Consider the following 14,679-nt stretch of genomic DNA (forward strand, 5'->3'; position numbering starts at 1 on the left):
ATGAAGAAAAACTTCCCTAATTTGGCAAAGGAAATAGACATACAAGTCCAGGAAGCACAAAGTCCCAAACAAGTTGGACCCAAAGAGGCCCACACCAAGACACATCATAATTAAAATGACAAACATTAAAGATAAAGAGAGACTCTTAAAAGCAGCAAGACAGCCCTGGCTGGTGTAGCTCAGTGGATTGAGCGTGGGCCTGCGAACCAGAGGATCACGGTTCGATTCCCAGTCAGGGCACATGCCTGGGTTGCAGGCCAGTTCCCGGCAGGAGGCACATGAGAGGCAACCATACATTGATATTTCTCTCCCTCTCTCCTTCCCTTCCCCTCTAAAGATAAATAAATATAAATAAAATTTTTTAAAAAGTAGCAAGAGAGTACCTACAAAGGAGTTCCCATGAGACTATCAGCTGATTTCGCAAAACCTTGCAGGCAAGAAGGGAATGACAAGAAGTATTCAAAGTGATGAAAAGCAAGGACCTACAAACCTATATTGCTCTATCCAGCAAAGCTATCATTTAGAATGGAAGGGCAGAAAGCAGAAAAAGAGCTTCCCAGACAAGGTGAAGTTAAAGGAGTTCATCAAGCCCTTATTATATGAACTGTTAAAGGGACTTATCTAAGAAGAGGAAGATAAAAACTGTGAACATTAAAATGACAACAAACTCACAACTACCAACAACTCAACCTAAAAAACAAAAACATAAACAAACTAAGCAAACAACCAGAACAGGAACAGAATCATAGGTATGCAGATCACATGGAGGGTTATCAGTGGAGAGGGGGGAGGGAGAGAATGGGGGAAAAGGTACAGGGATTAAGAAGCGTAATTGGTAGGTACAAAATAGACAGGGGAGGTTAAGAAGAGCATAGGAAATGGAGAAGCCAAAGAACTTATACACATGACCCATGGACAAGAACTAAGGGGGGTGGATTGCTTGAGAGAAGAGGGGTAACAGGCAGAGGGGTGAAAAGGGGGAAAAATTGGAACAACTGTAATAGCATAATCAAGAAAATATACTTAAAAAATTCCACATTAAAACAAATGTTTGACAGTAATTGATTATAAAAATAATCACTGATCACTTCCACCTCTAGTCCAGTGTTTTGGACTATTTACCCCAAAAGTCATCAAGTCAGTTGTCTAAGTAGATTCAGGCCCAGCCCCTTTCCCTCAGGGTACAACACATCTCAAATTCAGGTTCTTCCTTTTGGTAAGGGCAGAAAAAGCATGAAAATGTAGAATTTTTTCTTCTCTAAAACTCTGAAGACTATGGTGGCAGAAGATTTAACTTTGGGTGGTGGGCCCACAGTACAATTTACAGATGAGGTATCATAGAATTGTGCACTTGAAACCCATATAATTTATTAGCCAATGATACCCCAATACATTTAATTAAAAGAATAAAACTACCAAAGAAGTACCGAATGAAATTGTGCTACTTGCTAGTTTCCAGTTCAGAAGTTATTGGCAACAAAACTTCATTTATTTAGTATACTGTCATAAAATTAGGTATTCTGTATGCCTGGATTTACCAAATAAATAGTGTTTATGAATTAAGGTGCCAAACATTTTTATTTCTGCAAGGAAATTAATCAAAAGCATTTATTGGCGTTTTTTAAAGCAAGTATCCACTAAAGTGACTTGATTTAACCTTTTAGTAGGAGTTCAGGGTCTTCATTAACTCTCGATTCATTCTCTATAAAACAGGGTGGTTGTACAGTAAGAAAACACAATCTTTAAAAAGTTAGGTTTACTGAAATATAATGTACTTGCAATAAAATTCACCCTTCAGTATATAGTTCTAAGTCCTGAAAACTGCTTTTAGTGACATAACCACTCGTGCAATGAAGAGAAACACGAGTTCCATCACTTCCCATGTTCCCTGGTCCTTCCTTTGAGTCAGCCCCTACCCTTCCCCTGCCCAGGCACAAATACCAGTGATGCCACAGCTGTGCACACTTATTTACTTGTTATCTACAGCTGCTTGCGTGCTGTGACAGCAACGCCGAGGAGCCGCCACAGACACCTGCAAAGCCTACAACAGAGAGTCTGCTGACTTCTGTTGTAGACTACAATATGACAATTTTCCTTTTAACAACCTTTTTTCTCCTTAAAATATGCTACCACTTCTTAAAGCAACAGTGTATAACAAACTTCCAATTCTCTTTTGCAGCTACAACTCTGCTCTGACTTGATGCTAATGTGGACGTGCTGTGGACTCTAAGCAAAGGGCAGCCGATTTTATGACATTCGTATCCCTTGCTTTCTAGATAACTTAGGTAGTGGAGACGGCTAAAAGTTTGCTGAATAAGTGCTACCCTGAGCTACACTGAGATAGCAAAGAGAGACTACGTTGTACTGATGTTTACAATTCCATCATGCAAAAAATTAAAATCACTCCTAGGGAGTGTTGTAAAATCCCACTGTGAGCCCTTTGCATTTCATACAAATAATGCTAGTTTGCAGGAAGTCAACTGACTAGGAGGATGTTTTCCTTCAGGTATAATTGTGCTGCTTTCTGAGTAATTAGTGTTGATTTAGTGACTTCTTTTAAAGATACCAATAGTATATAACGTAGTTTGTAGAAATGATAATGCATGCTGTGTTAGAGCTTGAAGAAAACTGAAGCACCTCAGTGGTTAGCCGCTTCAAGTTAGGGCAACGCAAAAGAATTGATAATTACCTGGCAAGGAATCGCACCGCCCCACTCTTGCTGAACGATGTTGCAAACACCAGCTAATGCAGACTCCAAGCAGGTTTTATCATAATCATCCATATTACTTAGTGCTTCCTAATTGAATAAAAGATAAAATTGCTCATTTTAATTTATCAGAAAACAACATACACTGTTAAAAGCCTGAATGTTACACAGGGGACATTGTTTCGGAGAGTTCCAAAGCACAGGTTCTTAAAAACAGTAAAACAGACTTCTTCAGCTATAAAGGATCATTAAAAGAGCTCCCCTTTACTCTGTCCTCTGATTAGTCGAGAGTGAACAGCCCATCGAGTTCATATCTTTATAAGTGGGCCTTAAAGGAAATAACTGTAATTAAGCACTTTTAAATACATTATAAAAATGCCAAAATTTATGGAGGACTAACTATATCCTAAACACCATTGTAGGCACCTCACATTCAGTTCATCATCACAATACTCCATACATCATTAACCCACTTTTACTTTTATTTTTACATTTTATTTTATTGATTATGCTATTAGTTGTCCCATTTCTTTCTCCACTTTATCCCCCTCTGCCCTGTACCCTCCCTCCCACCAGCATTAGTTCATGTTCATAGGTCATACATAAAAGTTCTTTGGCTTCTCCATTTCCTGTATTATTCTGAACCTCCCCGTCTATTTTGTACCTACCATGTATGCTTCTTACTCCCTGTACCTTTTTCCCCATTCTCCATCGCCCCACTGCTGATAACCCTCCATGTGATCTCCATTTCTATGGTTCAGTTCCTGTTCTAGTTGTTCGCTTAGTTTGTTTTTGTCTGTTTTTTTTAGGTTCAGTTGTTGGTACTTTTGAGTTTGCTGTCATTTTACTGTTCATAGTTTTGATCTTCTTTTTCTTAGGTAAGTCCCTTTAACATTTCATATAATAAAGGCTGGTGATGATGAACTCCTTTAAGTTGACCTTACCTGGGAAGTTCTTTATCTGCTCTTCCATTGTAAATGAAAGCTTGGCTGGATAGAGTAATCTTGGATGTAGGTCCTTGCCTTTCATGACTTCGAATACTTCTTTCCAGCCCCTTCTTACCTGCAAGGTTTCTTTTGAGAAATCAGCGGATAGTCTTATGGGAACTACTTTGTAGGTAACTGTCTCCTTTTCTCTTGCTGCTTTTAAGACTCTGTTCTTACCTTTAATCTTGGGTAATGTCATTATGATGTGCTTTTGTGTGTGCTTCCTTGGGTCCAACTTCCTTGGGATTGTCAGAGCTTTCTGGACTTCCTGGAAGTCTATTTCCTTTGCCAGATTGGGGAAGTTGTCCTTCATTTGATTTTTTTCAAACAAGTTTTCAATTTCTTGCTCTTCCTCTTCTCTTTCTGGCACCCCTGTGATTTGGATGTTCGAACATCTGAAGTTGTCCCAGAGGTTTCTAAGCCTCTACTAATTTTTTTGAATTCTCGTTTCTTTATTCTGTTCCAATTGAATGTTTATTTCTTCCTTCTGCTCCAAATCATTTGAGTCCCGGTTTCCTTACCTTAACCGTTGGTTCCCTGTATATTTTCTTTATTTCACTTTGCATAGCCTTCACTTCTTCCTCTATTTTGCTTCTGCACTCGATCATTTCTGTGATCATACCAACTACCAGTGTTTTGAACTCTGCACTTGATAAGTTGGCCATCTTTTCATCTCTTAATTGTATTTTTTCTGCAGCTTTGATCTGTTCTTTCACTTGGGCCAATTTTTCTTGTCTCAATGCACCTGTAATGCTGCAAGGGGCAGAACCTTAGGGTGGGCAACTCATGTAGTCACTGCGTTGTGGTACTGTATGTGAGGGAGGGGTCAGAGAGGGAAGAATGCTGCTCGCTTGGCTCTCAGCTGACTTTCAGTCACTCCCCCACTTCCCAGCCCTTCTGGTGCTGATTTCCAGGTGGGTGGGCTTATATACATTTAGGACCCTGTGGGTCTCTCCAATGAACTCTCCTGCAAGGCTGGGAGCTTCTCCCACTGCTGCAACCCCCACAGGTTTCTTTTAGTCAGAGGTTTTAAGGCTTCATTTCCCCACGTTGAGGCCCTGGGCTGCAGGTCTGTCTCACTCCCTAGTTGTTCCTCCCGGATTATCCGCATGTGAGTGTGGGACTGACCTCTCCTCCAACCACCGCCTGGTGTGGTCCTCCAGCTGCTGCCTTGCTGCGTGTCCTTTCCGCCCAGCTGCCCGTCTCCACCCCTTCCACTGGTCTGGATGAATGTTTCTTCTTTAATTCCTTGGTTGTCGGACTTCATACAGTTCAATTTTCTGGCAGTTCTTGTTGGTTTTTGGTTTTAATTTCATTGCTGTCCTTCTTTTGGTTGTGTGAGGTGTATCTACACCTCCATCTTTATTAACCTATTTTTTAAATGAGGAAACTAAGGTGGAGAATAATTAGGTAACTTTCCCAGCTCTCATGCCTAGAGGTGGCAGGATTTAGATTTGAATCCAGCTGGTCTGACTTCAGGCCTCCTGGTGCTAACAGTTACTCTGCACCACTTACGTAACAATTCTTTGAATTTCAGAAATGCTGAACATCCAAAATCCGTAGTTTACTCACTTATAAGAAATCCAGTACAATTAAAAAAAAGCTTTTCAGTCATTTTTAAAAAGTGAGATAATAAAAAGAATGATTTAACAAAACTGTATTGCTTGTGTTTTAAAAATGAAACTATGTTGATCCTGGATTTCTAAACTGCCTAGCAATTATTAAACTATTCAATTTAACTTCATAAACACTTACTGACTGCTCCCTATGGGTAAGGCACTGTGCTAGGCACTGTTGGAAATATTAATGATTTAGAGATGTTCTCAGAAAGTAAGTTCTCAAGTGTGTCATAGACAATGCCTTTGGAAGATAACACCCCTCAATTGAGGTTTAAAAATTGTAATTTCTTGACATCTATAAATCAGAGGCTATTTATGGGAGAGGTAATAGAATTTGAATTACTCCAAAATAAAAGTTATTATGAGGAAGGGCTATTTTTCATCTTTTCAAGTTTTATAGGAAAAGCAGTAATGTGTTGAACCTAAAGATCCTGAACTTGAGGGACCAGGGCACTGTATCCTGAGCGAATTCCAGGAAACCAAGAGGACAAACAGGGCAGTGACTCACAGCTCTAATTCAGAGCTCTGCCAAAGGCATAAAACCTACTGGCAGTGAGTCCTAGTTTTACAGCTACACTCAGATATTACACCAATAGACTTATGAAATAATTCCAAGTTCTAAATATTCAGTTCAGTATGATAACACTTTTGTTCCCTATAAATCTGGACCCTGTACGTACAATAACTCATTCTTTTTTGTACCTGTAGGGTGTTATAATCTCTAGTGAAGGGAACCATCAACTCCCAGAGTGATGAAAAAACCACCAGGGCTGTAAACTCAAGCTTGTAATTTGTGGCCATGTGCTCAAACAGCATCGTCAAACCATGGGCTGCCAGGTGCTTGCGCTGATATTCTTCAGACCCCTCGATGGACACAGGCCGCGTCATGGAAAGGGACACATCCATCACCACCACTGTTGGCATGATGACAATGATCCCAGTGTTCCCAGTCAAAATGCAACAGCTCTAAGTAGGAAAATGCTGTAGAAGATTAATACAGTTAGGCTTATGTCATGGAAAGTAAAAAGTATTTTTTCACCACAATTTTAACCCAACGTTCTAGAAACAGGTGAAGGCAAACCCCATTTAAGTTGAGGTGTGGGCAAATCTGTGGAGAATTCAGAGGGAAGGAAGGAAGCAAGCAAGCAAGCAATTACTAAAATCACCTACTACAGGGCCATAAATCAAGGACAATCTTAAGTATCTCTATTTTTAAAAAAACATTATATTCAGGTAGCCTTTGACTTCCACAGTTCCAAATTTTGTACAACTTAATATAACAAACACCCCTGCATTGCCTCTCCAACACCTAATCTACCAGCGAACATTTCTAGCTGTCAGATGGTGCTGCTTTTGACGGCCAGTCTCGTTGGGCACCATCACTGTCGTAATTCATACAACAGTATTTGTGCAAGTGTTTAATTATCCCATTGCTTGGCACCCTCCCTTTTTGATGAAAATGAATGCAAAATGTAAAAATGAAAGGGCTATAAAATCATAATCCAAATTAGACAAAGTTGGAAATCATCAAGTGTGACAAAAACAACAGACTGCCAGCCTCAGGAGGACTCACGGATGCAACCAGGTGACAGGCCTTTGACTGTGAGGGAAGAGAACAAAGGTAAAGAATATGTCCGACAGCTGGCATCATCTCTTGAAATTGTGTATAAAAGTCAAAATGTAGAAGAAATGGAGAAAACAAAGAGTTCTTTAAAAGTATGGGTTGACACACCTAAAACAAAAGCAAATCAAGAGGACAGCTAGATCAGAAGTGGAACCACAGAAATGAAGAGCACATGGAGGGTTAGCAACAGGGGGGTGGGAGGAGGAGAAGCGGGGAGAAGGTATAGAAAATAGCATAGACAGTAGGTAGAAAATAGATAGGGGGAGGGCAAGAATTAGTGGGGGAAATATAGAATCTAAAGAACTTGAGACACATGGTCATAAACTAAAGGGGGGGAATGGGTGGGGGAGGGGTGTGCAGGGTGGAGGGGAATGAAGGGGGGAATAGAACAACTGTAATGGTATAATCAATAAAATATATATTTAAAAAATAAAATAAAAAATAAAAAAATAAAAAGTATGGGTTGAGAATTAACACGAAGAAACATTTCTGTGCTCAAAAACAAAGAAAAACGTTCACAGACCTGCTCTTGGGAACACAGCTCACTGCTACTCTACCATTAAGCAAACTATCGTCTAGTGACACAATGAAAGATCATATGAATAACTGAAACATGTAGGTATCAGAAATATTTATATAAAGTATCAGTAGCTGAGAAAAGCAGGTCACAGGATTGTATGTATACACTGACTATAACTTCATAAAAATCATATGGTAAACTAATCATATGTAAAATTAGGAGAGACTGAACGGACATAAATAGGTTAGAAATTTAATGTTCACTAATTTCTTTTGGGGGGACTCCAAAACACTTAACAGTGGTCAGACTGCTTGTCTTGGTACAATTCCCAACTGCAAATGTGTTATATTATAAAATTTCATGTGTGACTAGGCTGTGGGGAACTCTGAACATACTGGTTCATGGAAACAATGTTGTAAACAAGGGCCAGGGACTGGAGTCAGGTAGCAAAAGCCTTTCTAGTATGTAATGGCCCGAGATACATTTCAAATACAATAATGCCTCATGTATCCAACAACATTAAAGATTAAACTACAGATATAAGTTAACTTTTCCAGACTCTAAGAATTCCAAAACATGTAGCCATTTTGATAGGAAAAATTAAAATGTGTAGCCCTCATCTCTCTTAAACACCCTGCATCAAGCATAATCCATGCTCCGATGATGACTCGGTAGCACCACTCTAAATACCAATGCTGCCAGGGTGCTGCAGCCCTGCTGTGTTACATGCACTGGCATTCTCTCAAGTGTGTGCTGTAGAACACTGTTCTGGAAGCATCCTTCAAGGAAAATGAGTGCGGGCCTTATTGTAGATGCTGAGTTCGATGGCAAACAGTCCAGTTTAATTTGCTAACTCTGTGTTTCTCACTTAACCCTTCTTTATGTAATTAGTGTTAAGGTCCCATGGAATAAATATAGTATAGAACATACATGGAAACAATGCCTTGTATTTAATAAATCTAGACTGTTGTGCTCTGTTTTGGTGCCATCTCTTTATAATTTATTTTTTACATTCCACGTTTTCTCAGTTATCTTCTGTAATTGTCCTCCCTTGAATTTGCTGCTAGTGTGGCTCAGTGGATAGAGTTTGGGCCTGCAAACCAGAGGGCCACTGGTTCAATTCCCAATCCAGGGCACATGCCTGGGATGCAGGCCAAGTCCCCAATAGGGGGCGCATGAGAGGCAACCACACAATGATGTTTCCCTTTCTCCTCCACCTCTAAAAATAAATAAATAAAATCTTAAAAAAATAAAAAACTGTCCCAAGTCAAAGTTAAAAGTTCTGAAAGCCTGTGCATTTCTTCTAGTGTCCAATGCATCGGTTCAGGTGTAATTACCTTGGTACTATTGCATCTACTCAGTTTTTATCTTTCTGGGTCTTAGCTGTGTTGTTCAAGTGAAGTCCTATACAATATTGGTTCAACTACACTGCATTAGATAATATGCCCAGTAAGGGTAGGGACCATGTCAGATTTTGCCCACCGATGTCTCCTCAGAGGCGATCACAGTAAGTAGCACATAGTAAGTGCTTGACAAATGTTTGATAACTAATGAACCATCCCTAATTACCATATATAACATTGATTCTTTGGTAAAACACCTGATGAATTTTAACTCTGGACTCCAGAAACACATTTCCTCTTCTCCTTCTCATTCAAGTGAACACACCTGCCACTCCTCTGCCTCCGCCCATGTGCAGAGTTTATGCTGCTCCTATGGTAGTTCCATTCATGCACAGAGGCGTTTGCATTATTGAAAGTTGAGATCATAGGAAGTACTGCTCTTGCCTCTAAGGAGACCGGGAGACACGACAGATTTAGATCAGGTATCAGAAGGCACTCATGGTCCATGAAATGTGCTCTAACACTGGAATGGGTGACCTCGGGAGGCAGTCTTGCCTTCTCTGCACACACCTCTAAAGATGGCTTTCTTCTGACTGATGCATTTGTGTCTACCCGCAAACACGTCCTTAACAATGGCAAAGTCATGGGAAACCACTTTAGTAACTCAGGTTATTAAGTATTGCAGTAAAAGAAGGAACTGAGTTCTGTTGCAGTACGGATGGTTCACTCAAGCAGTCTGGGCCTGATAAAAGAAAGTAAATCCCTGCCCACCACAGTGCTGCAATTGTGTGAGAACATGGTGGATTTCTCACTTGGGTGGATTCTCATCCGCATGTCTCCCACCCCACAACTTTCCCATAATACTGTTCACATACAGCGCCTAAGACAACTAGGGATCTCTTTCTCAAGAAGTCTACTCCAGAGAATAAACCTTACCTTACCACCTGTTTGACCTTAATGCCAAGCCTCCATCAGTACACATTAGAATTCTTCCCTTAAGGTGACAATTAGCTCATTCATAAAGAATCGATTCTCGACAGTTTCGTTCTCAAAGCGTGAGAGAGAAAGAAAGAAAGACAGAGAAGGATCCAGAAACCTCTTATGTGGAGATAGGAAGACAGGGCCAGAGCTCTGGGCAGGGGACAGAAATCGTGTGTTTATGCAGAGTCGGCGACCCCCGAGCCCTAGAGAAAGGGGGAGACCGGGGACAGGGCCCCGGAACTGGCGCAACAGAGACCGCGCAGAGCGGCAGCCGCGGTGGCGGGAGAGGCCAGGCGCCGGCTCCCGGTAGTTCCCACCCCTGACCCCTGCTCCTACGTCCCACAAGCAACGCAACACAACCCCAGGCCCCCGGCTTCTGCCACTCACCCGGCGCCCAACGCCGGCACAGTCCGTCTGCATAAACTTTCCGCCCGCGCGCCACAGCCGGAACTAAAGGGCCGCGCGACTGAGAGACCCCGGCGCTTGGACTGCGCGCGGGGCTGGGGCGGGGCTTACAGGGCTGGGTGCCGAGGGGCCCTGGCTCGGCAGGAACGCAGTGGGGTGCGTTTTTCTCGGCACCTCTGTCGGTAGTGGTATAGTTGCGACGACCCCTCTCCGCACAAATCTCCAATTTCGTTGAGCCTGAGCTGTGTCTGCCCCTTCCCTTCCTCCTTCGCCGTTCCCGGGCTCTTCCTCCATTTACCTCTGGCTTCTTGCCCACTTTCTCCTTGTTCCTTAACTCTGTGACCCCTACACACTTTTGTCTCCTATTCATCCGGGCCCGTTGGTGCCACCAGTCCAACCTTCTATGATATTTGCCCCTCTTCTTCGTCCCTCTTCTCTGTCACTCTTCAGATTCCTCGCTCATATTCTCTGAACCAGTTGACAGAATCCTCTTCACTCTCTTCTTAAACTATAACTCCTACCTGAGGAGTGCTGTAAGCACGCTGTATATTTTTCTTATCTGGTCTGAGCCAGTTTGCATTGCAAGGCTTTTCCTCTTGGTCTCCCCAGCACGTAGCTCCCTTTATCCCCCACCCCTCTTTCAGGGAAGCAGAGGGAATGTTCGGTCAGTTCCCCTACCTTGGCCAAGGTGCATTGCTGAGGGATTTGCACTCGGATTTTCTTGTGAGACCTCATGGGCCCTCACCCTCCTCACCTTTAAATGCCTGGTGTCTCCACTTCGGCCTGTGCTTCAGGGTGGTGCTGGAAGGGACAAGAAGCAACTTTCTCTGTAACCATGTTGGGAGCCATGCCAGCTAGAGAGATAGGCCTGAATGGATGGATGCCAGCAGGCCCTGAGTAGCTGTGGTTCAAAGAACCATGTTGTATTACAGAGATTACAAGTGGGAATAAGGAGGCCCTCTAGAAGGCCTTAAGCCCCTGCCTCTTTTTATTTTAGTTGTTGGGATGGGCTGACACAGAGGGTGAGTCCAGGAGGGAAAATGCTGTGAACTGAACAACCGAGTCTGACATTTCACAGCTTGTTCTGTGGGACAGTGTGAGCTCCAGCTGTTGGCAGTTCTTTTTGTCTCCTTTTATCAGAGGTTGCAGAGGAAAACAAATTAGTCTCTGGAAATGTTCCTGCCAGCATCAGGGCCCAGGGGCCTGCAGGCTGCCCCATTTGTTTCAGAACTTCTCTCCCCAACCTGGCTGGGCTCACCATCTTAACCCTGCATTATGCTTGAGCAGGCACTGGGATCTAGGTAGGTAAGGCAGCATCCTGTTTACTTGGCTTATAACTTCTAATTCTTTTTCTAATGGAAGGCATATGGCCAGGAATGTGTGGGCAAGGGAGTTATCTAGCTTACCCCTAATGTGATGGTGATTCAGCCATAGGGTCACTGTTCTGGTAGTTGCAGCTCAGGTCCATGGACTGATTCGTTATCTTAGTCTTAAAGCTTGAGTTTACTAGTTTGCTGATGGTTGATGAGATCTTGGTGACCTAATTCTTCTGAATACAGGCTTTCAGGAGACTAGGGAAGTAAAAAAGCCATTTATTAAAATTGACAATAAAAGATAAAACTACCAAGACGACGGCAACACTTAGAGCAACTGGTGGGTGCTTTTACTTTTGTTTTTGTTTTTTATTTTTTAAAAATATTTTATTTATTTTTAGAGAGAGGGAGGGAGAGAAACATTAGTGTGTGGTTGCCTCCCATGCACCTCCCCTCCCCCCCCATTGGAGACCTGGCCTGCAACCTAAGCATGTACCCTGACTGAGAATTGACCTGGCGACCCTTTGGTTTGTAGGCTGGCACTCAGTCCACTGAGCCACACCAGCCAGAGCAGTTTTTGTTTTTAATTCTTAGTAGAATCCCATTAAAATCAGAAGGTTGTTCAATTAATATAAAATCACTGAGAATGATTGACGTGTTGAAAATGCAGACTCCTAGGCTGTGCCTGGAATCTTCATTGTCAAGTCTCAAGATGACTTTCCATCCACAGAGATGAAGAGTAAGGAGTGAGTGAGTGAAGAAAGGAAGAAAGAGGTGGGGGGAGCAGTGAGCCCAGATCCCTTTTCTTTTCTCTCCATTTTGTTCTCCTGTGCTGTCCTTTGTCCTGTGTCTCCCTTCTTGCCTCCTCTATTCTGGACCTTGTCCACTCCCAAATCATGCTTCCAAGCTCCAGGCTATCCCCTCTTCTCTATCCCCAATTCACATTCCACTGTTTTCACCAAAGGGGATGTCCAAAGAAATCTTAGTCATGACCCTTCTCTCTTTTTAAAATATTTTATTACTGGAAAAATTTGAAAGTAAACAAAGGTAGAAGAAATAACAGGATAAATCCTCATGTATCCCCTTCACCCAGCTCCTTCTGTCAACTCAATTCTCAATCTTATTTTGTTCATTGCTCTACCCACTTCCCCCACAACATATTTTGTTGCAGATTCTAGATTGGATAACATTTTGTCCATAAAGTTTTCTGTATGTATCTGTAAAAGATGAGCACTTTTTTTAAATCCTTGCCCCAGGACATTTTTTTATTGCTTTTACAGGGAGCAAGGGAGGGAAGGAGAGAGAGAGAGAGAAACATTGATCAGTTGCCTTTTTGCTCGCACCCTGACTGGGGATCAAACCTGCAACCTGAGTATGTGCCCTGACCAGGAGTTGAACCCACAACCTTTTGGTCTAAAGACAATGACACTCCAACCAACTGAGCTGCACTGGCCAGGGCAGGACTTATTTTTTAATTAATAAACTTTATTTTTAGAGCAGTGTTAGGTTCATAGCAAAATGGAGTGGAAAGTACAGAGAGTTCCATGTCCTCTGTATACACACACACACGCACACACACAGCCTAGCAACATCTTATACCAGAGTGATATATTCGTTACAATCCACAAACTTACAATGGTTTATCATTATCACTCAATGGGACTTAGAGGTCCCATTTGGTGGTGTACATTCTGTGGGTCTGACAGATGTGTGATGACATGTATCCACCACTGTGTTAGCCTACAGAGCAGTTTCACTGCTAAAAATCCTCTGTGCTCTGCCTTTTTATCCACTCCTTCCCCTGACTTCCAGCAACCACCAATCTTTTTATTGTCTCCATAGTTTTTCCTTTTCCAGTATGCCATACAGTTGGAATCATACAGTTTTAACCTTTTTAAAAAAAGATTTTAAAATTTTATTTATTTTTGGGGAGAGAGGGGAAGGGAAGGAAAAACAAAGGGAGGGAAACATCAATGTGCGGTTGTCTCTCATGTGCCCCCTGCTGGGGACATGGCCTGCAACCCAGACATGTTCCCTGACTGGGAACCAAACCGGCAATCTTTTGGTTCACAGGCTGGCATTCAATCCACTGGGCTACACCAGCCAGGGCCAATTTTAACATTTTCAGATTGGATTTTTTTTTTGCTTAGTACTGTGCATTTAAGTTTCTTGCAAGTCTGCTTATGGCTCAATAGCTCATTTCTTTTTAGTGCTAAATAATATTCCACCCTGTGAATTGGGTTCCTTTTTCCATCTTTCTGGACCGGGTTGAGACTGTCAGATAGTTTATTCGAGAAGCAAAGTAACTAGATCTGGTTCTGCCTGCAGGAGTCTGAAGGCAAGGGTGTGGTAATGAGCAGGGGTCAGCCCCTCGACCCAAGGCTTCCAAAATTCAGAGCGACTCCAGGACACCCAGAGAAGAAGACAGCTTTTCCACCGGGCAGGCACCTCTGTGTGCTTTGAGAGAGGAAACTGATAACTTCTCACTGTTGTAGGCCACCCGGGGCGAGTTGAGCAGGTGGGAGGCTGGGAGGGGTTACCTGCTATTTCCGGGGAAAGCCATCAAAGTGGCATGCTATCCATGAACATTGGGGGAAATGGGGAGGTGAGAAAGGAGCAATCAGTAAGTGTCAGGCTGAGCCAGCTGAGTGACTGAACGGCTGCCGGGTCTGTGGGTAGGACCATGAGACTCCCAACTGCCTGGTTTCATTCCCACTTCCTTCGGCTCCATCCTTGAGTTGGAAACACATCTCCTGGGGTATCTTGGGGTGTTGCAGTCAGCTCTGGCGGGATCTGTCAGTGACCTCTCCCCCAAGGGCTTCCCTGAGGCCTAATCAAATAGTTTGTGTGTGTGATATGCTTTAAAATTTGTAAAGTATCTTCTCTACATTCCCTCATATTTTAAAAAATAGACTATTTCCTAGAGCAGTTTTAGGTTCACAGCAAAACTGAGCAGATATTCTCTCATTTAAAATTTTGATTCTCACATCCACCCTACAAATAGATAGGCTGGGTATTATCATCTCCACATTTCCATTTAGATTACATTTAGAATCACACAGGAGCAAAGGGAGCCTGGTGCTGTAGTCTTCTGATCTCTTAAGCCCCACGCACTTTCTCTTGGTTCCCACAGAGCCAAAATTCTGAATCTTTTTTTTCCCCATAAGCCTGGAAAATCTAG

The 14,679-nt window shown here is 42.5% G+C and overlaps 1 protein-coding gene across 4 annotated transcripts in view; it reads right to left on the minus strand.

Annotated features, from left to right (window-relative positions):
- INTS14 (integrator complex subunit 14) overlaps positions 1-10,275 on the minus strand; it is a 36,447-nt gene extending 26,172 nt beyond the window's left edge. Inside the window, exons 1-3 of one of the 4 annotated variants that reach the window (XM_037054153.1) lie at positions 10,168-10,275; positions 6,015-6,293; positions 2,690-2,797 (exon numbers count right to left, since the gene is read on the minus strand). In XM_037054153.1, the coding sequence (XP_036910048.1) occupies positions 2,690-2,797; positions 6,015-6,236 (330 nt within the window). In that variant the 5' untranslated portion in view covers positions 6,237-6,293; positions 10,168-10,275. Of the gene's footprint in view, positions 1-2,689; positions 2,798-4,821; positions 4,921-6,014; positions 6,294-9,124; positions 9,199-9,743; positions 10,073-10,167 lie in introns of those variants that run through there. The other 3 variants (XM_037054155.1, XM_037054156.1, XM_037054157.1) reach the window with 3 other exon arrangements.
- Positions 10,276-14,679: the final 4,404 nt, after the last annotated feature.

This window comes from Sturnira hondurensis, unplaced genomic scaffold (assembly GCF_014824575.4).
Source record: "Sturnira hondurensis isolate 20B ecotype Veracruz unplaced genomic scaffold, ASM1482457v3 Scaffold0008196, whole genome shotgun sequence".
Taxonomy (NCBI): Eukaryota; Metazoa; Chordata; class Mammalia; order Chiroptera; family Phyllostomidae; genus Sturnira; species Sturnira hondurensis.